Below are 27,353 nucleotides of genomic sequence, written 5' to 3' on the forward strand. Positions count from 1 at the left end.
TTACTCTGTGGAAAGTTTGTAACAATACTTTATTCCAATCACATTTTTAGTGTAGTGCTGTTTTTTATTATTAAAAAACACCTCTTAAAACTTTTATAGGTGGAAAATGCTATCATACATTTTATTGCTAATTGGGATTTCCATCTTTACCATTTTCTTTTTATACTTTTTTTTTTTTTTTTTTATACTTTAAGTTTTAGGGTACATGTGCACATTGTGCAGGTTAGTTACATATGTATACATGTGCCATGCTGGTGCGCTGCACCCACTAACTCGTCATCTAGCATTAGGTATATCTCCCAATGCTATCCCTCCCCCCTCCCCCCTCCCCACCACAGTCCCCAGAGTATGATATTCCCCTTCCTGTGTCCATGTGATCTAATTGTTCAATTCCCACCTATGAGTGAGAATATGCGGTGTTTGGTTTTTTGTTCTTGCGATAGTTTACTGAGAATGATGGTTTCCAATTTCATCCATGTCCCTACAAAGGATATGAACTCATCATTTTTTATGGCTGCATAGTATTCCATGGTGTATATGTGCCACATTTTCTTAATCCAGTCTATCATTGTTGGACATTTGGGTTGGTTCCAAGTCTTTGCTATTGTGAATAATGCCGCAATAAACATACGTGTGCATGTGTCTTTATAGCAGCATGATTTATAGTCATTTGGGTATATACCCAGTAATGGGATGGCTGGGTCAAATGGTATTTCTAGTTCTAGATCCCTGAGGAATCGCCACACTGACTTCCACAATGGTTGAACTAGTAAGTAAGCTAATTTTTATATTTTGTTAGCTGACCAGTATTCAGTATTTTTTAGTCGCTTCTTTTGGAGTTTCTATATAAAAAGTACTGTCATCTTTGTGAAATGACTTTTTTCCCTCCTTTGCAATACTTATACACTAATTTCTCTTTTTTCCCTTTATTTCATTGTCTAGAACTTCTGTGACCATCTTAAATAATAGTATCACCAACTCACATCGGTTTTTTTAGCTCCTACAGTAATTGCCCAAAATTATTATCTAGTTATTAAATCTGATGTTTTAATTCATATTTTATTGGGCCTGTCTATAACATTGACAGTAAAGATTTTTTATTCTTGCCCTTTTAACAAAGTTTTTATTTTGAAACAATTTCAGCATTTCATAAAAGACAAGAACATTCTAAAGAACTTATTTTCCCTTTAACCATTTGAGCATAAATTTCCTATCTGATGCTACATAATGCTCAAATAAATTTTACACCAAAAACTTGACTACGATGTTTTTATGTACTGTAACCAAGTCATCAACCGTGGAATTTCTGATTATGAGCAGCTTGGCTTCCCAGTGACCACATCAAGATGAATCAATTGCAGATGGTGTCTCTTTGTAACCAAAATTTTTTGATACATGCCATTTAAGACTATCAGAGAAATAAATAAGATACAATCTTTTTTCTCTAGGACTTCACAGTTTATCAGAGAAGATAAGCATACATATACATAAAAAATGACTAATAGTAACATAAGCCCAAGAAAAGTGGTAGAGACATTTCTCTTTAATGTTGAAGTGTAGGATGGAGGACATTGGAGAAGACGATATAAGGCAGAGGAAAATTATACTGCACCTGAACAAGAAGTGCGAATGGACAAAAAGTATTGTAAAAAGGAGGAAGAACACGAGTAAAGTTAGTGAAAATTAGTGTTTTCATCTGGGCCTGTGGATATAGATGTATGTTTGGAAGAAGGGGTTATATGAGGTATGGGGAGAGATAGATAATAAGAATTTCTGGAGAAAGGTTGACTAGTAGCAGGCTGTTTTAGAGCCATCTAATATTACATCTTGTAGGTTCTCATCCTTAGTGTGACTTTCTATTTTCAGATGCGTGTGGAGTAGACCCGGATGATGAACAAATATATTCCCAGGGAGTCTCTAAGTATGGAGTGATGAGAGCTATTAGATCTACTTGACACTATCTTGTACCTTGCTTAGAACTAAGTTACTGTGAGGGATTATAGAGACGGTTTGTCATTTATTCCACTGATAAGTTTCTGTTACTTATTTTGACATTGCATTTTTAATAAGGAAACAGCGATAGTCTTCTACAGAAGTAGTTCTTTCGATATTTGATTCTTTTACTTTGGTGAAGTGGCTTATTCATCTCAATTTGTATGTCAGTTTTATAATACAAAATGGAAAGAAAAATATATATATATATTTTGAGACACGGTTTCACTCCTGTCACCCAGGCTGGAGTGTGATGGTGCAACTTTGGCTCACTGCAACCTCCGCCTCTGGTGCTCAAGCGATTCTCTTGCCTTAGCCTCCTGAGTAGCTGGGACTAAAGGCACATGCCACGACACCCAGTTAATTTTTGTATTTTTGTAGAGATGGGGTTTTACCATGTTGCCCAGGCTGATCTCGAACCCCTGAGCTCAAATGATCTGTCTGCTTCGGCCTCCCAAAGTGCTGGGATTATAGGTGTAAGCCACCATGCCCAGCCAGAAAATATTTTTAAAAAGATGAACACTCCATCAGTAGTGTTCTATCAGTTAAAATACATATTGTGTTTTGTTTCTATTACTTTGCATTATACTTCTGTGCTATTTTTGATACTGTTTTAAAGATAATAAAAACTCATGAATGCTTACATGGTTTTTAAGAGTACTGTATTGGCCAGGCATGGTGGCTCATGCCTGTAATCCCAGTACTTTGGGAGGCCAAGGAGGGCGGATCACGAGGTCAGGAGTTCGAGACCAGCCTGACCAACATGGTGAAACCCCATCTCTGCTAAAAAAAAATACAAAAATTAGCCTGACGTGGTGGCACGTGCCTGTAATCCTAGCTACTCAGGAGGCTGAGGCAGGAGAATCACTTGAACACGGGAGGCGGAGGTTGTCGTGAGTTGAGATCATGCTATTGCACTCTAGCCTGGACGATAGAGAGAGACTAGTCTCAAAAAAAAAAAAAAAAAAAAGTTCCCTGTTCATGACAGGTTTTTGAGAAATAGGGAAACCAATATTAGTCATGCTCACTTGACTTCTTGGAAACATTTTTATTTATTTATTTTTTAGATGGAGTCTTGCTCTGTTGCCCAGGCTGGAGTGCAGTGGCACCATCTCGGCTCACTGCAAGCTCCGCCTCCTGGGTTCACACCATCCTCCTGCTTCAGCCTCCTGAGTAGCTGGGACTACAGGTGCCTGCCACCACGCCCGGCTAATTTTTTTGTATTTTTAGTAGAGACGGGGTTTCACCGTGTCAGCCAGGATGGTCTCCATCTTTTGACCTTGTGATCTGCCTGCCTTGGCCTCCCAAAGTGCTGGGATTACAGGCGTGAGCCACCGTGCTTGGCCCCATTTTTGTTTTTAAAATCTGCATTGAGTAGTAATAATATGGGGTTATGTACATTCTAAGGTTAAAATGTTGATACTTAAAATTTCTTTTGGAGGTCTCATTTATTAAGAATTATTTTAGCATCTACTCATGGAAGAGTAATTGTTACTTTAAATCTATTAATATTTTGAATGTTAATTTTATAGCATGTGTTAATTGGCACTCTAAAAGCTGCTAATAGTTTCTATATAGGAGAAAACCTCGAATCTAAGTTGTATTACATTTGTTTCCTATTTGCATCATTGGGAATGAATGAAGGAGTTGGGTTTTGCACACATGTTATGGTTGAATAGATTTAAGTAAGCCTTCTCTCAGCAGGCTTTAGTGTAGGTGTTAACAATGTCAGATGCTGACAGAAGTTGATTATGTTTTGTCCAGTAAAATTCTGGGTTAAAGAATACAACCATGTGGTTATTTCATGAAATAGCTAAAATTTTAATTACCTTTTAAATAGTTTTCTTTAATAGTGGAAATGCATTACCTTTTAGTTAGCTTTTTACAGTGGAAAAGATTAATTTTTTTTTCTCCTGGCTTTTAAAATGCTTTTTATAAAGTGTTATTTATATTTTTAACTAAATTACTCAATAATGTATCCATGTACACACTTACATGAGAAACATAAGTGAGATTATGGAGTATTCCTCAGTAGCATGAAATTAAAAGAAAAATTTTGGAGATTCTAAGCAAGCCATGGAGAAATAGAATGTTCATTAATTACTTTTAGTGTTTTGAGTTAACCCGTATTTCTGTTTCTTTTTCTTATTTCCCTGTGTTCTTATTCTACTTTTATACATTCTCCTTCCTTCCATACTTTTGTTTTTTCATTTTTCTGTCTTCTTCATGGTAGTATTTTAAAAATATTTCTTTAACTCTTCCTGTCTACATTTTCTTCTTCATTCATATTTTCCCCTCTACTCTATTTTAACATTAAATATTAGTAAGTGAATAGAGTTGAATCCATTATGATGGTCATGTTTCTTCTATCCGAGGCATAACTTTTAAATATTTTTATGGCTAAACTAGGAAGAGATGAAGGTAGCTGGTTTAAAAAGAGGCTTAAGCTTAAAGACCATCTTCTAATATACTGTATAATCAGCATATAGTAACATTGCTTCATTTCGGAAAATGTTTATATAATACAATAAGCAAAAATCAAACAAAGTACTTGTAGAATAGGATAATCATTGTATGGGATCTAATATTATGTTATCAAAAATATATATGGTCTTTGTGGTTTCTCTTAGTATGTGAATACTTCACTATAGAACTTCTTGATAATGACGTTTGTTGGGGTCGATCTGCTACTTATTACCTGTGTCACTTTGGCAAGCCTTTTAACCTATCTGAACTTTAGTTTCTCTTTGGGAAATATGCTAAATAATAACCACCTTTCTCATACATTAAGTTCAATAACACTTTAAGAAATAATTATTTACGGAGAGATTTGTGGCTAATTAAATTCTTTTTTTCTATTTTATAGGTTATGTGCAGAGTCTGATTAGACGAGTTGTAAATAATGTAAACATTGTGATAAATAATCTCATACTAAAATATGTTGAAGATGATATCGTCCTTTCCGTCAATATCACTTCTGCAGAATGTTATACAGTAGGTGAATTATGGGATCGTGCATTCATGGATATTTCTGGTGAGTAAATATAGAGAATACCGTATATTTTTCCATAATTGAAACAATTACCTTAACTCTTAACCCTTCTTTGGGCCAACTGAGTTGCTAGTAAATGTTATCAAATCTTCATGCCTCCAGTGTGGGAAAAAAATGCACATATACAAAATGTTGCATATTATTACAGGAGGTTAGTAGACACTCCAAATTCAGAAATCTATACTTGTGGTTTTTGTTTGTTTGTTTTTGAGACAGGGTCTGGCTCTGTTGCCCAGGCTGGAGTGCAGTGGTGTGATCTCAGCTCACTGCAACCTCTGCCTCCCCGGCTCAAACAATCCTCTCACCTCAGACTCTTGAGTAGCTGAGACTACAGGCACATGCTGCTCTGCCCGGCTATTTTTTTGTTGTTGTTGTTGAGATGGAGTCTTGCTCTGTCACCCAGGCTGGAGTGCAGTGGCTCAATCTCGGCTCACTGCAAGTTCCGCCTCCCCGGGTTCACACCATTCTCCTGCCTCAGCCTCCCGAGTAGCTGGGACTACAGGCGCCTGCCACCATGCCCTGCCCGGCTAATTTTTTGTATTTTTAGTAGAGATGGGGTTTCACCACGTTAGCCAGGATGGTCTCCATCTTTTGACCTTGTGATCCACCCGCCTCGGCCTTCCAAAGTGCTGGGATTACAGGTGTGAGCCACTGCGCCTGGCCAAATTTTTGTGTTTTTTTGTAGAGACAAGGTTTTGCCACATTGCCCAGGTTGGTCTTGAACTCCTGAGCTCTAGCGATTTGCCTGCCTTGGCCCCTCAAAGTGCTGAGATTACAGGAATGAGCCACCATACCTGGCCTATACTTGTTTTTTAATACTTTTAATTTTCATTCTTTCTTACGTGCCACATGCTTGTTTCAAATGTGATGTATAATACAGTCATGCATTGCTTAACAACAGGGACATATTCTGAGAAATGCATCTTAGGCGATTTTGTTGTTATGCAAACATCATAGAGTGTACTTACACAAACCTAGATGGTATAGCCAGTACACACCTCAGGTATATGGTATTGGCTATTATTGCTCCTAGGCTGCAAACCTGTACAGCATGTTACTGTGCTGAGTATTGTAGATAGTTGTAACACAGTGGTATTTGTGTATCTAAAAACAGAAAAGGTATAGTAAAAATATAGTATTATAATCTTATGGGACAGCCATCATAGATATATAGTCTGTTGTTGACTTAGGTATTGTTATGCAGTGCATGACTATATTTTATAGTGCCATGGGTTGTAGCAATAAAAGTTAAATGATATTTAGTTTGAATTGTTTATGTTTTTGAAAGGTGAAAGGCATCATGTTTCATTTACAAAGCTTGGTGAAGGCAAGGCAATATATCTGATTGATTTATGTTTTAGGCTTGTGTGTTCCAAAGCACATTTGGAATTTCTTCCTTCTTTTCCTCCCCTCTCCCCACCATCGCCCCTCCCCTCTGCCTTTCATCCTCCCTTCCCTTTCCTTGCTTCTCCCCTGCCCCTTTCCCTCTTCCCCCTTTCCTTTTTGAGAAAGGGTCTCATTCTGTTGCCCAGGCTGGAGTGCAGTGGTGCTACCTTGGCTCACTGCAGCCTCGACTTCCTGGGCTCAGGTGATCCTCCCATCTTAGCCTCCCAAGTAGCTGGGACCACAGGCGTGCACTACCATGCCTGGCTAATTTTTGTATTTTTTTGTAGAGATGGAGTTTTGCCCTGTTGCCCAGGCTGGTCTCAAACTCCTTGGCTCAAGTGATCCACCCACCTTGGCCTCCCAAAGTGTTGGGATTACAGGTGTGAGCCACCATGATGATAGCCCTGGAATTTCTTGATTATCCTGAAGCCTGTTTTTATCTCTTTTTAATGTTTAGTCATATATTCCTTTATTCATCATAAATCCCAGTTAAAGGGTTAAAGCAAAGTGAAATTGAGTCTCAAGAATATTTAACTTGCCTGATTAAGGCATACAACTAGGAAGTAGCAGAACTGGAATAGAGTTTTATTATTATGTGTTTTCTAAGCTTTAGTCTTCACATTTAACAAAAGGAGAGTAGTCCTGATTTTACAACTTTGTTATGAGCATAAATAAGAGTGTAGGTAAGGCCCAAGCATCATTTCTTATATATCGTTAATGCCTCCTTTGCATCTTCTGTGGAAAGAAATATTTGATTAAAAGGCTGGAAGAAGCAGCTATGGAAAATAGAAAACAAATAGAACTGGACAATGTAGGATTGTATTAATGAGTTGACATTTGTGGTGAAGAAATTTTATTTTAATTAATTAATTAATTTTTTTGAGACAGAGTCTCGCTCTGTCACCCAGGCTGAAGTGCAGTGACGCAATCTTGGCTCACTGCAACTTCTGCCTCCCGGGTTCAAGCGATTCTCCTGCCTCAGCCTCCCAAGTAGCTGGGACTCTAGGCGCCTGCCAGCATGCCTGGCTAATTTTTATATTTTTGGTAGAGACGGGGTTTCACCATGTTGGCCAGTCTGGTCTTGAATTCCTGACCTCAAGTGATCTGCCTGCCTCAGCTTCCTAGAATGCTGGGATTACAGGCATGAGCCACTGTGCCCACCCAGAAATTTAATTTTAGTATAGAAGCAATTTAGTATGGTATAGAAATTTAATTTAGTATAGAAGCAATGCCAGTTTTACTTTGGGAAATTATTTATAGTGAATTAGAATTCTGGATCAGGAGTTGGAAGATCTTAGTTCGAATCTTCTCTCCACTGCTAATTTATAGTGCAAACTTGGGTGAGTCATTTATAAAATGACTGCTTCTAACTTGCCAATGTACTCTTCAGAAGCAAATATACCATATGAAAGCTCATGATGATGGTGGTGATAAAGACAGTGAAAATAGTATCTTCTGTTTATTTAGTACCAGGGCTAGTGTTACATATTTTATATTAATTATCTTGTTTAACCTTTTAACTCTCTGAGGAAGAAACTATTATTTTCCCTTTTATTAGTTTTTTTTAAAATAATTTTTTTAATTGAAGCATAACATGCAAGAAAGAAAGAGCATTAAGCAAAAACACATAGCTGGCCGGGTGTGGTGGCTCACGCCTGTAATCCCAGCATTTTGGGAGGCTGAGGTGGGCAGATCCCCTGAGGTCAGGAGTTTGAGACCACCCTGGCCAACATGGTGAAACACCATCTCTACTAAAAATACAAAAAAAATTAGCTGGGCACGGTGGCAGGTGCCTGTAATCCTAGCTACTTGGGAGGCTGAGGCAGGAGAATCACTTGAACCCGGGAAGCGGAGGCTGCAGTGAGTCGAAATTGTGCCACTGCACTCTAGCCTTGGCGATAGAGTGAGACTCCAACTCAAAAAAAAAAAAAAACCCAAAACAAACAAACAAACAAACAAAAAACCCACATAGCTAAACGACATACCACAAAATGAACATACTCTTGTAACCACCACCAAGCTCAAGAAATTGAACAATATCAGCACCCAGAAGTGCTTGTTGTACATATACTCACTTACTACTGTGCCTTCTTTCCCCAAAGCAACCACTTTACTGACATCTGACACCATAGTAGGGTTTTGACTCTTTCTAAATTTTTGTATGAACGGAACCATATGTATTTTGGGCCTAGATTATTTTGCTCAATATTATGTAAATGAAATTTATTCAGGTTTTTGTCTGTAACAATAGTTCAGTTCTGCGTGTATATATCTATTCCCTCTCCCTGCACAATCAGGTGAGCAAGGGTTGGGGTTCTGCCTGCACTGGTCTTTCCTGGATATATGTGGGATGGCGAGTTTGCAGGTCTGGTCTGTGTTGTGAATAAAACATTTTTTTGCTCTGTGTACCATTGATATAGATTTAATTATGTCCAGTTTTGGCTATAATGAATAATGCTATAGCGAACATTTTCATACATGTCCTTTGGTGGACATATACATACATTTCTGTTGGGTGTATGCCTAGGAGTGAAATTACTGGGTCATAGTGTAGGCCTATGTTAAGCTTCAGAGTTACTGACAAATAGTTTTTTCATAATAGTAATGCCATTTTTTTACTAACAAGTAATGCACGAGGCTGTATTAAAATATTGCAGTTAAAATAAGAATTGTAATATCTTTGTGAGGGTAAAAAGGCAAGCCACAGATGGAAGTGTATATTCTTGATACTTAAAATTTGCAACATACTTATATCCACAATATATAACTTCTATAAATCAATAAGAAAAGAATAGACAAATCAATAGAAAAATGGACAAGAGACTTGAACAAACACGTAAAAAAGAGTATACCCCAAAGATCAATAAACATAAGATGTTCAATTAACACCAAATCAGATTGCACTAAATACTTGCCATAATGGATTAAAAAATAAAATAATTGGGCCATCTATCTATTCCTTCTCCTTTAACTCATTCCTTCCCCTTACGTATTTTTTTTTTATAATTTCCAAGACTTTTATTTCAGTATAAAGGTCTTCAGAATATCTAATCTTTTCTACTATTAGAGGCAGAATCCTATCATCTCCCATGTGGTTGACATTCAAGTTGTTCTAAAATATTGACATTGCCCATAATGCTGGAATGTACATCCTTTTTTATGTTTCCTTGTTACGTGTTTGAATTCTGTAAATTACGATCAGGAAAAGAATAACTGCATATGTAAACATTCAGTTATGTTTTATATTGCTGAATTGTTCTCTAAAATGATTAAATCAATTTATTACCATCCATACTATCTGTGAGAATTAATATTTCTTTTTATTCCTTTCCAAGTTGTATTTTAGGTTGAGGGGGTACATGTGCAGGTCTGTTACTTGGGTAAATTGCATGTTGCATGCATTTGGTGTACAGATTATTCTGTCACTCAAGTAATGAGCATAGTACCTAATGGTTAGTCTTTTGATTCTTACCTTGCTCCCACCCTCCACCCTCAAGTAGGCCTTGGTATTTATTGTTCCCTTCTTTGTGTCCATGTATACTCAGTGCTTAGCTCCCACTTATAATTGAGAACATGCAGTGTTTGGTTTTCTGTTCCTGCATAATTTGCCTAGGATAATGCCCTCCAGCTCTATCCATATTGCTGCAAAGGACATGATTTCATCCTTTTTTATGGCTATGTAGTATTCGATGGTGGATATGTCTTGTATTTTCTTTATCTACTTCACTGTTGTTGGGCATCTAGGTTGATTCCATGTCTTTGCTATTGTGTATAGTGCTGCAATGAACATACACATGTGCGTGTCTTTATGGTAGAAAGATTTATATTCGTAAGCGTGTTGCCTATGCTTTTGAGGTCTTAGTCATAAATTCTTTGCCTAGACCAATGTCAGGTCTTACATTTAAGTCTTTAATCTATCTCGAGTTGATTTTTTTAAATAGTGAGAGATAAGGGTCTAGGTTTGTTCTTCTGCATATAGATATCCAGTTTTCCCAGCACCATTTATTGAAGAGACTGTTCTTTTCCTCAGTGTGTTTTCTTGGCCCCTATATAGAAAATCAGTTGGCTGTAAATGCATGGATTCATTTCTGGGTTTTTGATTTTATTCCATTGGGCTATGTGTCTTTTTTTATGCCAGTACCGTACTGTTTTGGTTATTATTGCTTTTAGTATATTTTAAAGTCAGGGAGTATGATGCCTGTAGCTGTGTTCTTTTTGCTTGGGGTTGCTTTGAGTATTTAGGGTCTTTGTGGTTCCATAAAAATTTTAGGATTGTTTTTTCTTATGTCTGTGAAAAAATGTCATTGGTATTTTGATAGGGATTGCATTGATTTCGTAGATTGCTTTGGATAGTATGGAAATGATTTTGGAAGAATTCCCTTCACTTCAATTTTTTGGAACAGTTTGTGAATATTGGTATTAGTTCTTTAAATGTTTGGTAGAATATGACAGTGAATCCAAAGGTCTTAGGCTTTTCTTTGATTGCTTTTTCCAGGTTTTGGAAGTTTTCTCTATTTCTTTGAATAAGCTTCCTGCCCTCTTTTTAAAAATAGTATTCTTATATGTTGTATTTTGGGTTTGTTGTTTTCAATCAATACTATGCTTTTAATATTTCTATATATTGGTGTATATAGTTGTAGAACGCTAATTTCAGTGATGAATAATATTTTACTGATTAAATTGTAGCACATTTCTAAAGTAAGTACCAGAAACTAGAATTCATTTTCTAAGTTTTTGAAATATAGTTGCTGTTATATTTTGTGTTTAAGAAAAAACACCTTTAAAACAGTAATGTCCTCTTTCACTGAATAATAATTGTCTAGGGTCTAGGGTATCCTTGAAATTTGAATACTTCACTTTTTCTTTTCTTTCTTTCTTTTTTTTTTTAAGAGAGAGTCTTAACTCTGTTGTTCAGGCTGGAGTGCAGTGGTGTGATCTTGGCTCACTGCAAGCTCCACCCCTGGGTTCAAGCCATTCTTGTGCCTCAGTCACCTGAGTAGCTGTGATTTTCTGCATTTGCCACCACACCCAGCTAATTGTTGTATTTGTAGTAGAGATGGTGTTTCACCACTTTGCCCAGGCTGGTTTTGAACTCCTGGCCTCAAGCAATCTGCCTAGGCCTCCCAAAGTGCTGGGATTATAGGCATGAACCACCATGCCTGGCCTGAATAGCTTACATTCTTATAGCACAGTAGATAAGAACATGCACTCTGCAGTAAGGTTGCCAGAGTTTGAATTACAGCTCTGATCTTTATAAACTGTATAACAATAGACAGACTATTACCACTGTGCCTCAGTTTTCACATTTTTTAACAGGACCATGTAAATATTGTCAGATAAGAGATGTAAAAGACTTAGTGTAGTATCTGAGTAATAGCAAATACTCAGAAAATGATAATTGTTATCATAAAGAGAGGGAAGGAAACATCTACAGGATATCTTTTTTTTTCTCATTTCTGGTCCTACTATTGTAATTTCTTAATTTGTGTACATATATAATATTAGTAACTAAATCATTATTCATATAATATGTAAATTTGAAATATGGTAGTCATATGTCTTTTTCAACTAACAGACAACTTTGAAATTTATCTGCAAATAATACTGTTTAGACACATCTTCTTTAATTTCTACTTTTTAAAAACTTATAAAATAAAATGTTGAATTAATTAGAAGTTGCCAGGATATACTCAGAAATAGTGTTATAACCTGAACTAAAACACATTTTATTGTTTTTTAAATTCCCATGGCTAACTTAAAATCACTGGGCAAGTAGATTTGGGCCTGATATTTACCTAGGAATTGCTTATCAGTTAAGAAATAAGAAATATTGATTTGCTAAAGGCTTCATTTCATACTTTTATACTTTACCATCAATTGTTTTATTTTTATTCCTTTGAAAATATACTCTAGACTGTTATTGGTGATTTCTTTATTAATTAATGTGGTGGTGTCCACTAGACCTTTCTGTGATAATACAAATGTTTTATATCTTCTCTCTCCAATATGGTAGCCACTAGCCACATGTGGCTGTTGAGCACTTGAAATATAGCTAGTGCAACCAAGGACCTTAATTTTTATTTTTATATAATTTTAATTAATTTAAATAGCCACATATGGCTGGTGGCTACCATATTGGATAGTGCAAGTTTAGAGTAGCAGTGAGTTTTTTTAAATATAAAATGAATGTTAAATGAATGACTTCTTCAAAAAATTATCTTTAATGTGGATTCTTAAGAATTTTATTATCTCATTGTGTAAGAGAACCGTAGTGAAATTTTTCATAATTAAAAAAAAATTTGTAGTTAATGTGCCATGCAGATTGGGGCAAACTAATTAGGTCTCTGATTCTTCGTATATAAAATGGGGAGAATTGTGCCTATTTCATAAAGTTGTTGGAAGATTTAAATTGTATAATAAAATGAAAAGTTCATTGCATATGGTCTGGCATTATGTATTAAATGCTCCATGAATCTTATTTTCTGTTATTATTAATGTTATTACTATTTATACTAATAAATAATAGTTGCCTTTCCCCTGCTAATTTTCCTTTTTACTTAAAATGTTTTCTTTTCTTTTTAGCAACTGATTTGGTGCTGAGAAAGGTTATCAATTTTTCTGACTGTACAGTTTGTCTTGATAAACGGAATGCCAGTGGTAAAATAGAATTTTACCAGGATCCTTTATTATACAAATGTTCCTTCAGAACTCGTCTTCATTTTACATATGATAACCTAAATTCCAAGATGCCATCTGTTATTAAAGTAGGTATCTCTTTTTTTTGCAGTTAAGTTGCATGTCTTTATTTTGTTTATTGACTCTTGTGGATGCTAATCATTATTAACAAATGAAGAAATTAACCTTGTAAATATGTATGCCATTTGTTTTTATAAAAATTTTATTTATGTTTATGATTTGTATGTTGTATTTATACATTTCTGTATAACGTATTCTACTAGAGTTTAGAGACAACTTTTTTCTGTAATTTTTTTTTTTTTAGTTTTTCCAGCTGTTTATTAGTGTTTCTCTCTTCAAGTAGATAGAGGAAATAATATTAAAAGGTATATTTATACCCACAGTGGACTGCATATCAATATTCTGTATTTCAGTTCTTATAATCTGTTCAGCATGATCTGCTATCTATACTTTTTCTTCTCTTTACTAGGTGACTTTGTAAAGCTTGATATACTAACCTAATAGTTTATTGGTTCAAGAAGTTTTAGCTTTTGATTTATGATTTTTAAAATGTAATTAAAATCTTAGGGAGTTATTCAGGACATGTCTTTTTATTTTTTATCTGCATTTTCATTTAAGATTAAGGGATTTGTTACAAGGGTATATTGTGTGATGCTTAGGTTTGGGCTCCCACTGATACCATCATCCAGATAGTGAACATAGTACCCAAAAGGAAGTTTTTCGGCCCTTTTTTCCTCTCCCTCCTTCCCTCCTTTTAGAATCCACACTGTCTGTTGTTCCCATCTTTATGTCCATGTGTACCCAAGATTTAGCTTCCACTTCTAAGTGAGAACAGGACATGTCTTTTGATCCATGTGAAAATTTTCTGTCCAATGTAGTGTATGTTTTCAATGTATGTGATTAGTATCTAAGCATAAATATTGTTGTCTTATTTAACAGTTTTCTGAACATTGTTTGTCTGCCTATCATTGTATCTTGGAAAAAGAATTCAGTGGCTTCTGATCCCATTAAGTAGGTTTTAATGTGGAGTAAATGTTTATTGTTGAACTACTTGCCTCTGACTGTCAAAGTTCTGTAGATGGAAGGGCTGGACTTACGTGTCTGAACACTGGTATTAACTACTGTTCCTGTTTGAGTATGGCTGTATAAAAATTAGTTTTGTTTTTGTTACCTTATATTTTATTAAAAATATAGTATTTTCTATTTTACGTAGCCTTGCTGTACTTAATATGTAAAATCTACATGTTTTTTTCTTGGTAGTGCTTAGTCACCTGTGTTTTACTTTTTTCCACACGGTGTATAATGCATATTGGTTTGTTTATATTCTGTTACTTTTTCCTTCTATATTTGAATTAGCTTCTTTGGCAAAGATAAACATGGAAAAGAATTAACTCAGTAATATTGATGGCTCTGTCTCAGGGAAATACGCTTATTTTCTATAGCCTTGGGTTTTCTAGTAAATTTGGGGAATGTGAAGTTAAATTGAAGATACATTGAAAGCAAGTAATGGATATATGGAAGCTTACTATATAAAATACTCTTTTTGATCATTAGTGCAAATGTAATGGTCTGTTCTAGGATGTGGTTATATTAGAGGAAGGTAAAAATAGATGAGGAAAAACTTAGTGTTGGCATATAAGTAAGTTTGTGTTCTCAAAACTGATTAGTCATGACATTTCACTGAAAAAGTCCCTTATCATAAATAAACTTGTATATTAGTTGCTAAATATGTGATATCAATGTGTTATACTCAACTGAAATCAATTTTTGAGGTTTTATTTCTTTCTTCTTTTCTTTTCTCTCTTTCTTTTTTCTCCCCTCCTCTCCCTCTCCCCACCCTTCCCCTCCCCTCTGTTTCCCTCCCCTCTCCTCCGCTTTCTCTCCTTTTTTCTTTCTCCTTTTTTCTTTACCTTCGAGGCTCCCTGTCACCCAGGCTGGAGTGCAGTGGCACAATCATACTTCACTGTAACCTTGAACTCCTGGGGTCAAGCGATCCTTCTGCCTCAGGCTCTTAAGTAGCTAGGACTACAGGCGCATGTCTCCATCCCTGGCTCATTTTAAATTGTTTTTTTGTAGAGACGGAGTCTCACTGTGCAGCCCAGGCTGATACTGAACCTCCTAGCTTCAAGTAATTCTCTTGTCTAGGCCTCCCAAAGTGCTAGGATTCCTGGCATGAGCCACCATGCCTGCCTGAGTTTTTTGTTAATACTATTGTAATGTTAAGATTTGCCATTTTGGGTTAGACCCATCATCCTTCCAAGTCCTAATCCTAGGGAATATGTATTAAACAGATATGGTCGACCTCATTAATTACCTCACAGAGGTTTCTCAAAATGTTCCAGATACTATATTTCTTTTCTTCTTTTTTTTTGAGACGGAGTCTTGCTCTTGTTGACCAGGCTGGAGTGCAATGGCATGATCTCAGCTCACTGCAACCTCTGCCTCCCGGGTTCAAGTGATTCTCCTGCCTCAGCTTCCCGAGTAGCTGGGATTACAGGCGCCGGCCACCAGGCCTGGCTAATTTTTGTATTTTTAGTAGAGACAGGGTTTTGCCCTTTTGGCCAGGCTGGTCTCAAACTCCTGACCTCATGATCCGCCTGGCTCAGCCTCCCAAAGTGCTGGGATTACAGGCATGAGTCACTGCGCCTGGCCCCTCTATTTCTTTTCAAATCTTTCATGTATGTTTATTTTGAATGTATTTATATGTTGGGTTGGCTTTTTATAATTTTCCATTTTTTGTGTGTGAGATACATATGTTCTGGTGATTATGATGTTTATGAGATACAGATCCTATGGGTACGTAATTTATTTAACATTTCTCCTGTTTTTAGAAATTTACTTTGCAGTTTCTCAGAGCAGTGAAATTCTGTACATAGAACTTTGACCACATTTCCTGAGTAATTCCTTAGGAAAGATTTGTATAATTGCAAATATCTTTTTTTTTTTTTTTTTTTTAAGACCTGTGATCTGTATTGCCAGATTGTTTCCAGAAAGATTTAACCAGGTTATACTCACATGAACATTAAGGGGAGTGCCTATGTCATACTCTTGTTATCCTTAAATATGATCATATTTTAAAAATTGCCAACTTGTTGAACAACAAATGATATGTAATTTAATTGCCGTTTATTAGTGAAGTTAGATTTTTGAAAACACATTCACTGGTCATTTGTTCTTTGTATTATCAGTTCAGGTTCTTTATCCATTTTTCTACTGAGTATTAATCTTACTCATTTTAAGGAGCTTTTAAAAAGATACTTATGACAGATTCTTTGTTATTGGTTTTGCTGACTGCTTATTACCAGTGCTATTGGTGCAATACAAGATTTAAAAGAATGTGACAGAGAAATTTCAAATTAAGGAAACCTTAGCAGACATGCATACTCCTTTCCTGCTCACCTCCCACACTCATTCCCCACTTTCTTACCTCTTCATTGTTTATTCAGTGTATGATTATTAGGTCAGTTTTTAAAAGCTTGTGCTCATATTTGAAATATGGTATTTCACAGTCCCCCCATATAGTTTTCTCCCCCTTCACATACATTTTTTTATGTGCTTTGCGCCCTAAAAATACGATGATTACCATTACTATTACTTCATCTTTCATAGACACTGAAATACGTTAGTCAAAATAAACCTTCTAAGAGACTTGACTTTATGGCTTAATTGGTTTTACTCCGTGTTTTGATAACAGCAGGAAACCATTACACTGAAGTTGTGTTTATATTCCACTGATATCTCTTTCTTTAAGGAGAGCTTTGATTGCTGTATATCCTATTTGCTAGTAGTTAATCTTATTTCTTTGTTATAATGGTTTCATTTTATCAGTTGAATAAGTTTTATGTCATTTAAATCTTATCTACAATTTGGAAAACTTTTGTTATTTAAATCTTACTTAAAATTTGTCTGAAAAACTTTTTTCAACATACATTTCACTTGTTTTTCCATATTTGACAAAAATTTTTATTATTTACATACTTTCATAGTTGTAATACTAGTCTTTTCCCCAGTTAACATATGGTTTTAGGATGTATATGTATTCTTTATGGTTAATAAACCTGGAAAGAATGATTAGAGTTTCACTAAAATGACATAAAATTTTTATTATTCTTGGTTTTGACAGATTGTTCTGTTTTTTGAGGATAATACTGTTATTCTCTTAATGTTATAGAGTAGCTATTTGGTTATATAACTAACTTTGTTTCTGGAATAGTAATCTGGAAATCTAGTGTGATTATACCTTCTCACTATTAATTCCATTTGTATGTACATCATTTGGTTTAATATCGTTTCTATCTAACGTGTATTGATCATCATAGCAAAATTTACTTAATTCCTAAGATCTTAGAGTAAGTATTGTTTTGATTTAAGTATTAAAATGTTTGGAGCATTTCTTTTATGTTATGCCGTTTAAAGACTTTAAAACATTTCTTTATGTAAAAAATACTCTTTTTAAACATGCATTTGTTGGTGTTATGTCTTTTTCAAAATGCAGATTCATACTTTAGTGGAAAGTTTGAAACTTTCTATCACAGATCAACAACTGCCTATGTTTATTCGTATAATGCAACTTGGAATTGCTCTTTACTATGGAGAAATAGGCAATTTTAAAGAAGGCGAAATAGAGGACCTTACTTGTCATAATAAAGATATGCTAGGAAACATTACAGGTAATGTAAAACTTTATTAAACAAAAACTTTATTTTAAGACTATTCTTATATTTTACTATTGGGAAACTTTAAAAAATGTATTAGATTGAGTTTTACAGTATTCTAATGAGATGGGCTGATTGTTTTTTGGTTGTTTTACACTATTTTAATTTTTTTGTTTGTTTTGTTTTGAGACGGAGACTAGCTCTGTTGCCTGGGCTGGAGTGCTGTGGTGCAATCATGGCTCACTGCAACCTCTGCCTCTCAGGTTCAGGCAGTTCTCTTGCCTCAGCCTCCCAAGTAGCTGGGATTACAGACATGCACCACCACGCCTGTGTAATTTTGTATTTTTTTTTTTTTAGTAGAGATGGGTTTTCACCATGTTGGCCAGGCTGGTCTCAAACTCCTGACCTTGTGATCTGCCCGCCTCAGCCTCCCAAAGTGCTGGGATTACAGGCATGAGCCACTGTGCCCAGCCTACACTACTTTAATTTTATCTACATGCTGGATAACATTCTGATTTTCTCCTATATGTTAAAAATAACTTCTATATTTATAATAGATATAAGTGTTCAGAATGTACTACTTATTTATTTATGAATGAGGGTTTTGCTCTGTCACCCAGGCTGGAGTGCAGTGGCATGATCATGGGTCACTGCAGCCTCGACCTCCCAGGCTCAGGTGATCCTTCTACCCCAGCCTTCCAAGTAGTTAGGGCTACAGGTACATGCCACCATGCCTGGGTAATTTTTGCATTTTTTGTAGAGACAGGGTTTTGCTATGTTGCCCAGGCTGGTGTCAAACTCCTAGGCATAAGCTATCTGCCCGCCTCAGCATCACAAAGTGCTGGGATTACAGGCATGAGCCACCATGCCTGACACAGGATATACATTTGATAAAAGTTGAAGTAGTATATCTCAAGATTTCCTAGTAAATAATAGTATTGGTAATTTTTCTGCAAAAGTTCACTTAAGTTGAATTGAGTTATTTTAGTGCTGTTAATTAATGAAATGTATACTTCATTGAAGGATATGTAATGTGGGAAAATACAGAAATCATTTTGATGTATTTCTTTCCCTTAGAATTTTAAGATAAAATGGGACAGATAGACATGTCAGTAGTTAGTTAAGTATGATGAATGGTAGAATGGCAGAAAGTTTGATAAATATCATGAATGATCTGATGTAGAAAGATGAAAGGAATGACTGATTTCAACTTGGTATTGGGCCTGAGACTCAGAAAGTTTTCAGGTGATTAATTTCCATAGATAAAGCCCTAAGAGAAGGGCATTTAAAACTTAGGGGCAAATAACCCAATTAAAAATGGGCAAAGAGACATTTCTCCAAAGAAGGTAAACAAATAGCAAACAAGCAAATCAAAACCTCAGTGAGATACCACTTCACAGGTACTAGATGACTATAATAAAAAAAATACAAAATAACAGGTATTGGTGAGGATGTGGAGAAACTGGAACTCATATAAGTTGTTGGGAGTGTAAAATGGTATAGTTGCTTTGGAAAACAATATGGCAGTTCTTCAAAACGTTAAACATAGAGTTACCATGTTGACCCAGCAATTCCATTCCTACGTGTATATCAAGAGAATTGATAATATATGTCCATGTAAAAACTTATATATGAAATGTTCATGGTAACATATTCATAGTAGCCAAAAACTGGACACAATTGAAATGTCTGTCAACTGATGAATGGATTATCAAATTATGGTATATTCATACATTGGAGTATTATTTAGCTGTACAAAAAAATGAAATACTGATATAGGCTACAGCATGGATGAACCTTGAAAGCATTATCTTAAGTGAAAGCAGCCAGTCAAAAGATAATACATATGATATGATTCCATTAGAAATGTTCATAATAGGCAGTTCTGTAGAGGCAGGAAGTAGATTAGTAACCAGGAGTTGAGGGGAGGAGAGAATGACTGCAAATAAATAGGTTTCTTTTTGGAATGATGAAAATGTTCTAAAATTAGATAGTGGTGATAGGAGCAAAACTTGTGACTATTAAAAAAATCCCACTGAATTGTACACCTTTAAATGTTGAATTTTATGCTATTTAAACTTTATCTCATTAAAAAAATCTTACTACCTTAAAATAAAGCATAGAGAACGACATTAATCAGAGTATGTAGATATAAAACATACCTTTATTTCACACTAGAGGGTAAATTTTTGTTAGAAAATGCACTGCTGAGACAGAAACAGTGTCTTATACCTGGAACAAACATAACATGTAGAAGATACTTGATTTATTTTTTTCCAACTTGACAAATTTCAAATATATGGAAAAGCTGTAAGAGTTATTATAAGGTGAACACTCACAGACTTATCATCTAGAGTCTTCTATTGATATTCTGTTACAATTGCTTCATCACATATTGGTTCATCTAACATCCCTTTCCCTATTTATCAATACGATTGTTTTTGATGCCTTTCAAATTAAGTTACATACATTGGTACACTTTACCCCTAACCCTCAGCTGCCTGTTGTTATCTAGAGTTTCTACTAAGTGGTGGGTCTTTTTATTTTTTTTGGAGGTTAAATCTCCAAAGTAAAATTCAATGAGTTTGAGAAATACATACACCTGTGTGATGCAAAACACTCATCAAGATATAGGTCATTAACATCTGAGATAGTTTCTTATGCCCCTTTCTAGTCATCCCCCTTTCACCTGCCTGCCTCCCCGCGAGAAAACACTGTTCTGAAGTTCCTTAAAACTGTAGATTTAGTTTTGCTGATTCTAGAATTTCATATAAATGGAAACACTCAATATGTATAAAAGGCTTCTTTCATTAAGCATAGTGTGTTTGGTATTTATCTATGTTGTTGCATGTAGCAGTCGTTCTTTCCTTTTCATTGCTACATACACTGTATGAATATACCATGTGAATATACTATAGTTTATTTTACCATTCACTGTTTGATGGACACTTGGGCTGTTTTTCGTTTTTGGCTATTATAAATAAAGCTTTCATAGATATTTTTGTACAAATTTCACGTAGACGTGCTATTCTTTCTCTTGGGTAAATACTTAAGAGTGGAATTATATGTTTAGTTTTCAAAGAAACTTCCATAACTTTTTTCAATGTGGTTGTACCATTTTATATTCCTATCAACAATGTGTGAGAGTTGCAGTTGGCCTACATCCTTGCTAACATTCAATGGTGTATTTTTTCACTTTTTTGCCATTGGGATGAGTGTGTTGTGGTATCTCATGGTTTTTTAATTTGCATTTTTTGATGGCTAATTATTTTGAATTTTTAATGTGATTATCGGCCTTTATCTGCCTTTGTGAAGTATGTGTTAAATATTTGTCCATTTAAAGCTTTTTTGTGTCTTTTTAAAATTTTATTTTACTTTATATATTTTTTATTTATTTATTGACATAGTCTCACTCTGTTGCCTAGGCTGGAGTATGATGGCATGATCATAGCTCACTGCAGCCTTGAACTCCTGGGCTCAAGCAATCCTCCAGCCTCAGCCTCCCGAGTGGCTGGGTGGGACTACAGGTGCACGACACTGAGTGTGGCTGATAAATTTTGTTTTGTTTTGTTTTTGGTTGAGGTGGGGGTCTCACTTTGTTGCAGTAGGCTGTTCTTGAACTCCTGGCTTCATGTGATTCTCCCATCTCGGGCTCCCAAAGTGCTGGGATTATAGGAATGAGCCAGTGGGCCCAACAGGGTTTGCACCTTATATAAAACTTATTCTGAACTACAATGGCTTAAGTGTCTTGGTACTGTTATTTTAGTTACTCTAGTTAATTCTTATTAAGCCTTTTCCTTCTCAGGTGAAAGAAGGTAAACATTCGTAACCTATAAATGTAGAATGTTCCAAGAGTCTCCTGTCATAAGAGTTTAAAAAGTTATAAAGCTTTTTGAGTAAGAAAACCTGTAAGGATGTTATTTAAAGATTTAAAGGAGTATGTGTATTTATAGATTTATCAATGGAGAGTAGATATGAGTGAATATGCTGGAGACTAATTTTTTGTTTGTTTGTTTGTTTTTTGTTTTTAGACAGGGTCCAGGGTCTTGCTCTGTCACCCAGGCTGCAGTGCAGTGGTATGAAACATGGCTCACTGCAACGCCTGCCTCCTGGATTCAAGTGATTCTCCCACCTCAGCCTGCCAATTGCTGGGACCATAATGGGTGCACACCACCACACCCAGACAATTTTTTTGTATTTTTAGTAGGGACAGGGTTTCACCATGTTGCTCAGGCTGGTCTCGAACTCCTGAGCTTAGGTAATCTGCCCACCTTGGCCTCCCAAAGTGCTGGGATTACCGGTTTAAGTCACCGATCCTGGCCCCTATGAATTTTACACCCGGACAGTTTTTTTGTATTTTTAGTAGGGACAGGGTTTCATCATGTTGCTCAGGCTGGTCTCAAACTCCTGAGCTCAGGTGATCTGCCCACCTTGGCCTCCCAAAGTGCTGGGATTACAGGTGTGAGTCACTTCTCCTGGCCCCTATGAAATTTTTAAAAAGTAATTTTTTTTTCTAAATTTCATGATGCCTCTTTTGTTTATATTGCTATAATTATATTAAAGGACTTTGATGGAGTTTGTCTTTACAAAGGTGGCATAAATTAAAGAGTAGTTGGAATCTAAATCTTTGGTCTGCCAGTTTGTAACCAAATAAAATTTCTTGGCTATAATTTTTTCAGCTGTACAACAGGAAAGGTATAACATATCTCACTTGCTAGTAAGAAAGAGGCCCCAACATTATTATTTTTCTTAACTACATATAAAAGTCGTTTTATTCTAATATTTGCTTTCATTTTTGGGATAATTCTTGTTTGGGCAGGGGAGCATTTTGCCTAGAAGCACTTGCCATTTTTTTTTTTTCCTCCATGGGTGCTGATCAGGAAATGAAGAATGTTTCTTGGGTCTTTGTGGTATTATGTTTCTGAGAAAAGTCAGTTTTTCAATATATCAGCCTTATTTTTGAGAGGTAGGTTTTTGTTGTTGGTTTAAAACATTCATGAGCGATGTTAAAGAATTAATTTATTATTTGTCTTTATCAAATACAGTTAAAAGTTATGTGCAGTTGATAAACTACTTTCCACATCACATTAACCATAACCTACTAAAGGAGAATGATACAGTACAACATACAGAAAGTTGAGAGTCATAATGCTAAATTATTGGTTTCAAATAGTAATAATCACTGTATCATTTGTTTATACTTTATATTAGAAGGATATGGGAGGAAAAATTTTAAAGGATGTCTATTTCTATTCTCTTAGTTAAATCCTTTTGACTTATTTAAAATGACTTAATTTTAATTGATAGGTTCTGAAGATGAAACAAGAATAGATATGCAATATCCTGCTCAGCATAAAGGTCAAGAGTTATATTCACAGCAAGATGAGGAGCAGCCACAGGGATGGGTGTCATGGGCCTGGTCCTTTGTGCCTGCAATTGTGAGTTATGACGATGGCGAGGAAGACTTTGTTGGGAACGATCCTGCATCAACCATGCATCAACAAAAAGCACAGACTTTGAAGGATCCTATTGTTTCTGTAGGATTTTATTGCACAAAGGCAACGGTGACTTTCAAAGTAGGTCTTTTCTCTTGCTGTTTATATCTCTAGCAACTTTAATGCTTAAATTTGGATTGTTAGTACAATTCTAGCTTTATTCAAGTTTGTTTTGCATTCAGTAGATGTGAGATAGAGTCTAACAGTTCTTACTTCATAAAATTACATGGCTCCTCCACTTGAAATCTTTGAATTCTGATCCCTTCCTGTCTTCTTAGGGCATTCTCCACATTTCTTTTTTATTAGCTTCATGGATAGTTGTTTGCCCTATTGAATCATTCAGTTGGTGTACAAACATGCCTTAATATTGTCATTAAAAAAGAAAGGAACAGCAAAAATTTTCCCGTGAATTCTTTTACCTGTCAGGTACGGTTTCATTTCTGTGCTCTCCTTTGTAACAATCATAACAATCTCTCTCTCTCTCTTTTTTTTTTTTTTTTTGAGACAGGGTCTGACTCTGTTGCCTAGGCTGGAGTGCAGTGGTGCAATCACAGCTCAGTGCAACCTCTGCCTCCCGGGCTCAAGACATCCTCTCACTTCAGCCTCCTGAGCAGCTGGGACTACAGGCACGTGCCACTGTGCCCAGCTAATTTTTTTTTTTTAAATATTTTGTAGAGTTGGGGTTTTGCCATGTTTCCCAGGCTGGTCTCGCTCCTAGGCTCAAGCGTTTTTCCCCCTTCGGCCTCCCAATGTGCTAGGATTACAGGTGTTAGCTATCACGCCCAGCCTCATAACAAAATTTTTTTTTAAAGGATTGTTTACATATAATTATCTCTTTCCTCATCTCTTTCGCTTTTCAAGACAAAATTGTTAACTAGGTCCTCTTCTAGCTATTTTTCCAGCAGTATTTAACATAACTTGACGACTTCCTCCATTAACATAATGCATGTAAAATACCTGTTCTCATCTATACAAAAATATATATGATATATACAAATATGTGTATGTCTAGGTTAAAGAATAATAAAGTAAATACCCCTTTACTTGAAGAAATATAAAATTATGCCAGGCATGGTGGCTCACATCTGTAATCCCAGTACCCCTGCACTTCAGCCAAAATAAATATAAAATTGCTAGTAGCTTTGATCCCCCATGTGTTCTTCTTTGATCATATTTTACCTTCTCTTCCTCTCACATATAACCCAAACTTAATTTTTGAGTTATTTGTTTCCTGGACTTTTATAATGCTATTACCATACATGTAGTATTCCTGAATAATATCTTAATTCATTCAACAAATATTTTCAATGCCAGCTGTGTCTAAGCATTGTTTTGTCTCCAGAGATACCAGAGTGAACAGATATAAATTCCTGCTTTTTCAAGCTTAAATTGATATTATAAACAAATAACATATATATTGTGTTCATTGAATATAAAGGTTAGGTAGAAAAATCAAGTGGGGGCCAGACGTGGTGGCTCACGCCTGTAATCCCAGCATTTTGGGAGGCCGAGGCGGCCAGATCACCTGAGATCTGGAATTCGAGACCAGCCTGACCAATATGGAGAAACCCCATCTCTACTAAAAAAAAAAATTACCCAATTAGCTGGGCGTGGTGACGCATGCCTGTAATCCCAGCTACTCGGGAGGCTGAGGCAGGAGAATTGCTTGAACCCGGGAGGTGGAGGTTGTGGTGAGCTGACATTGTGCCATTGCACTCCAGCCTGGGCAACAAGAGCGAAACTGTGTCTCCAAAAAAAAAAAAAAAAGAAAGAAAAGAAAAAGAGAAAGAAAAATCAAGTGGGAAGAGGAATAGTGAGTGCTTTCACCAGAGGGGATATTATGCAGTTTAAAATGGGATGATCAGGGAAGGCCTTATTATGAAGGGAATATTAAAGCAAAGACCTGTGAAAGAGGAAGCCTTATTGATATGTGAGAATGAACATTCCAGTAATAACAAATGTAAAGGCACCAGAGTTCAAGAAACAGCAAGGAAGCCAATGGGGCAGTAGTGTCATGAGATATCATGAATGAATGTGGTATGAAAGATAAGAGGGGTGATGAGGTTTGGAGTGGTTCACAAGTTGTAAACTGTGTAGATCATTTTTAGGACTTTGTCTTTTATTCTGAGTGAGATAAACAATATTTGGCCAGTTTTTAGAAGAATTATATGATCTGGGTTATATTTTAATCTGGATCACTGTGGCTGCTGTGTTGAAAGCAAAAGTAAGGAAAAGAAATAGATAGGAATGCAATTTTCAAGCAAGAGATGGTAATGACTTGGACTAGGGTGATAGCAAGTGGAGGTGATGAAAAATGATTGTGTTTTGGATGTGTTTTGAAGGTCAAATAGGCAGAATTTCCTGATAGATTTTATTATGAGACATGAATGAAAAAAAAAGGATGATCCAAGGATGGCTCTTAAACAACTAGAAGAGTTGAGCTGTGACATTTTGAGATGACTGGAAATTGGGAGAAGACTAGATTTGAGATGAAGATGAGGAATTTAGTTTTGGATAGGTTTAAGATGCCTGCTGTATATTTAAGTAGAGTAACTTAGTGGAGAGTTGGATATATGGATCTAGAATTCAGATTAGAAATTTGCCTAGGTGCATATATTTGATAGTCATGATCATATTAAGACTGAAATTAGTGTAGAATAGAAAAAAGAGGTTCTAGAGCCAAGCTCTGGGGCACTGTGATGATAAGAAATTGGAAAGATGAGGAAGAAATAGCAAGGGAAGCTGAGAATAAGTGATCAATATTGTAGGCAGAAAACCAAGAGACTGGAAGGTAAGTACCATAAAGGTTTTAAAGAGGAGGGAATAGATTATTTGTAAGAATGGATCCTTGGATTTGACAATGTGGAAATTACTGGTGATTTTGAGCAGAGCAGTGATATGACACTGTTAGAATCTTTGCTGGAGTTGATTAAAAGCAAATGGGAAGACTGGTAGAAATGTAAAATAGTGCGTCTGCTGTGGAATATAGTTTGGTGGTTCCACAAAAAATTAAACGTAGAATTACCATATAATCTAGCTATTTTATTTCTAGGTATGTACTCAAAAGAATAAAAAACTGGTATTCAAACAAATTGGTGAACATAAATGTTCACAGTAGCACTATTCAGTGATCTCCCAAAATGGAAACAATCCATATGTTCATCAGTGGATGAATGAATAAACAAATTGTGGTATATACATACAGTGGAATAATATTCAGCCATAAAAAAATGAAATTTTGGCCAGGTGTGGTGGCTCATGCCTATAATCCCAGCACTTTGGGAGGCTGAGGTGGGTGGATCACAAGGTCAGGAGTTCGAGACCAGCCTGGCCAACATGTTGAAACCCCATCTCTACTAAAAATACAAAAAGCTGGGCGTGGTGGTGGGTACCTGTAATCCCAGCTACTCGGGAGGCTGAGGCAGGAGACTCACTTGAACCTGGGAGGCGGAGGTTGCAGTGAGCTGAGATCACGCCATTGCACTCCAGCCTGGGCAACAAGAGCAAGACTCCGTCTCAAAAAAAAAAAAAAAAAAAAAAAAGGAATGAAGTTCTGATGCATGCTAAACATGAATGAACCTGGAAATCTCTATGCTGGATGAAATAAGCCAGACACAAAAGGACAAATATTTTATGATTCCACTTAGATGATGTTCTCTAGAGGGACAGAACTAATAGGCTATATGTATGTATGAAAGGGAGTTTATTAAGGAGAGTTGACTCACATGATCACAAGGTAAAGTCCCATGATAGGCCGTCTGCAAGTTGAGGAGCAAGTAAGCCAGTGATGGATCAGTCGGAGTCCCCAAACCTCAAAAGCAGGGAAGCTGACGGTGCAGCTTTCAGTGTGGGCCAAAGGCCTGAGAGCCCCTGGCAAACCACAGGTGTAAGTCCCAAAGTCTAAAAGCTGAAGAACTTGGAGTCTGATGTTCAAGGGCAGGAAGCATCCAGCACAGGCGAAAGATGAAGGCCGGAAGACTCAGCAAGTCTAGTCCTTCCACATTCTTCTGCCTGCTTTATCCTAGCTGTGCTAGCAGCTGATTAGATGGTGCCCACCCAGATTGAGGATGGGTCTGC

General features: G+C 36.1%; 1 protein-coding gene across 22 annotated transcripts in view; it reads left to right on the forward strand.

Annotated features, from left to right (window-relative positions):
* The window catches only part of VPS13B (vacuolar protein sorting 13 homolog B), an 861,798-nt gene that overhangs the window by 83,128 nt on the left and 751,317 nt on the right, over window positions 1–27,353 (forward strand). For 20 of the 22 annotated variants that reach the window (XM_054657406.2, XM_063816458.1, XM_024345440.3 and 17 more), the window contains exons 5-8: window positions 4,859–5,026; window positions 13,013–13,194; window positions 17,622–17,796; window positions 23,089–23,357. In XM_054657406.2, the coding sequence (XP_054513381.1) occupies window positions 4,859–5,026; window positions 13,013–13,194; window positions 17,622–17,796; window positions 23,089–23,357 (794 nt within the window). Of the gene's footprint in view, window positions 1–4,858; window positions 5,027–13,012; window positions 13,195–17,621; window positions 17,797–23,088; window positions 23,786–24,997; window positions 25,667–27,353 lie in introns of those variants that run through there. The other 2 variants (XR_010159293.1, XR_010159294.1) reach the window with 2 other exon arrangements.

The sequence above is a fragment of the Pan troglodytes genome, chromosome 7 (genome assembly GCF_028858775.2).
Source record: "Pan troglodytes isolate AG18354 chromosome 7, NHGRI_mPanTro3-v2.0_pri, whole genome shotgun sequence".
Lineage (NCBI taxonomy): Eukaryota > Metazoa > Chordata > Mammalia > Primates > Hominidae > Pan > Pan troglodytes.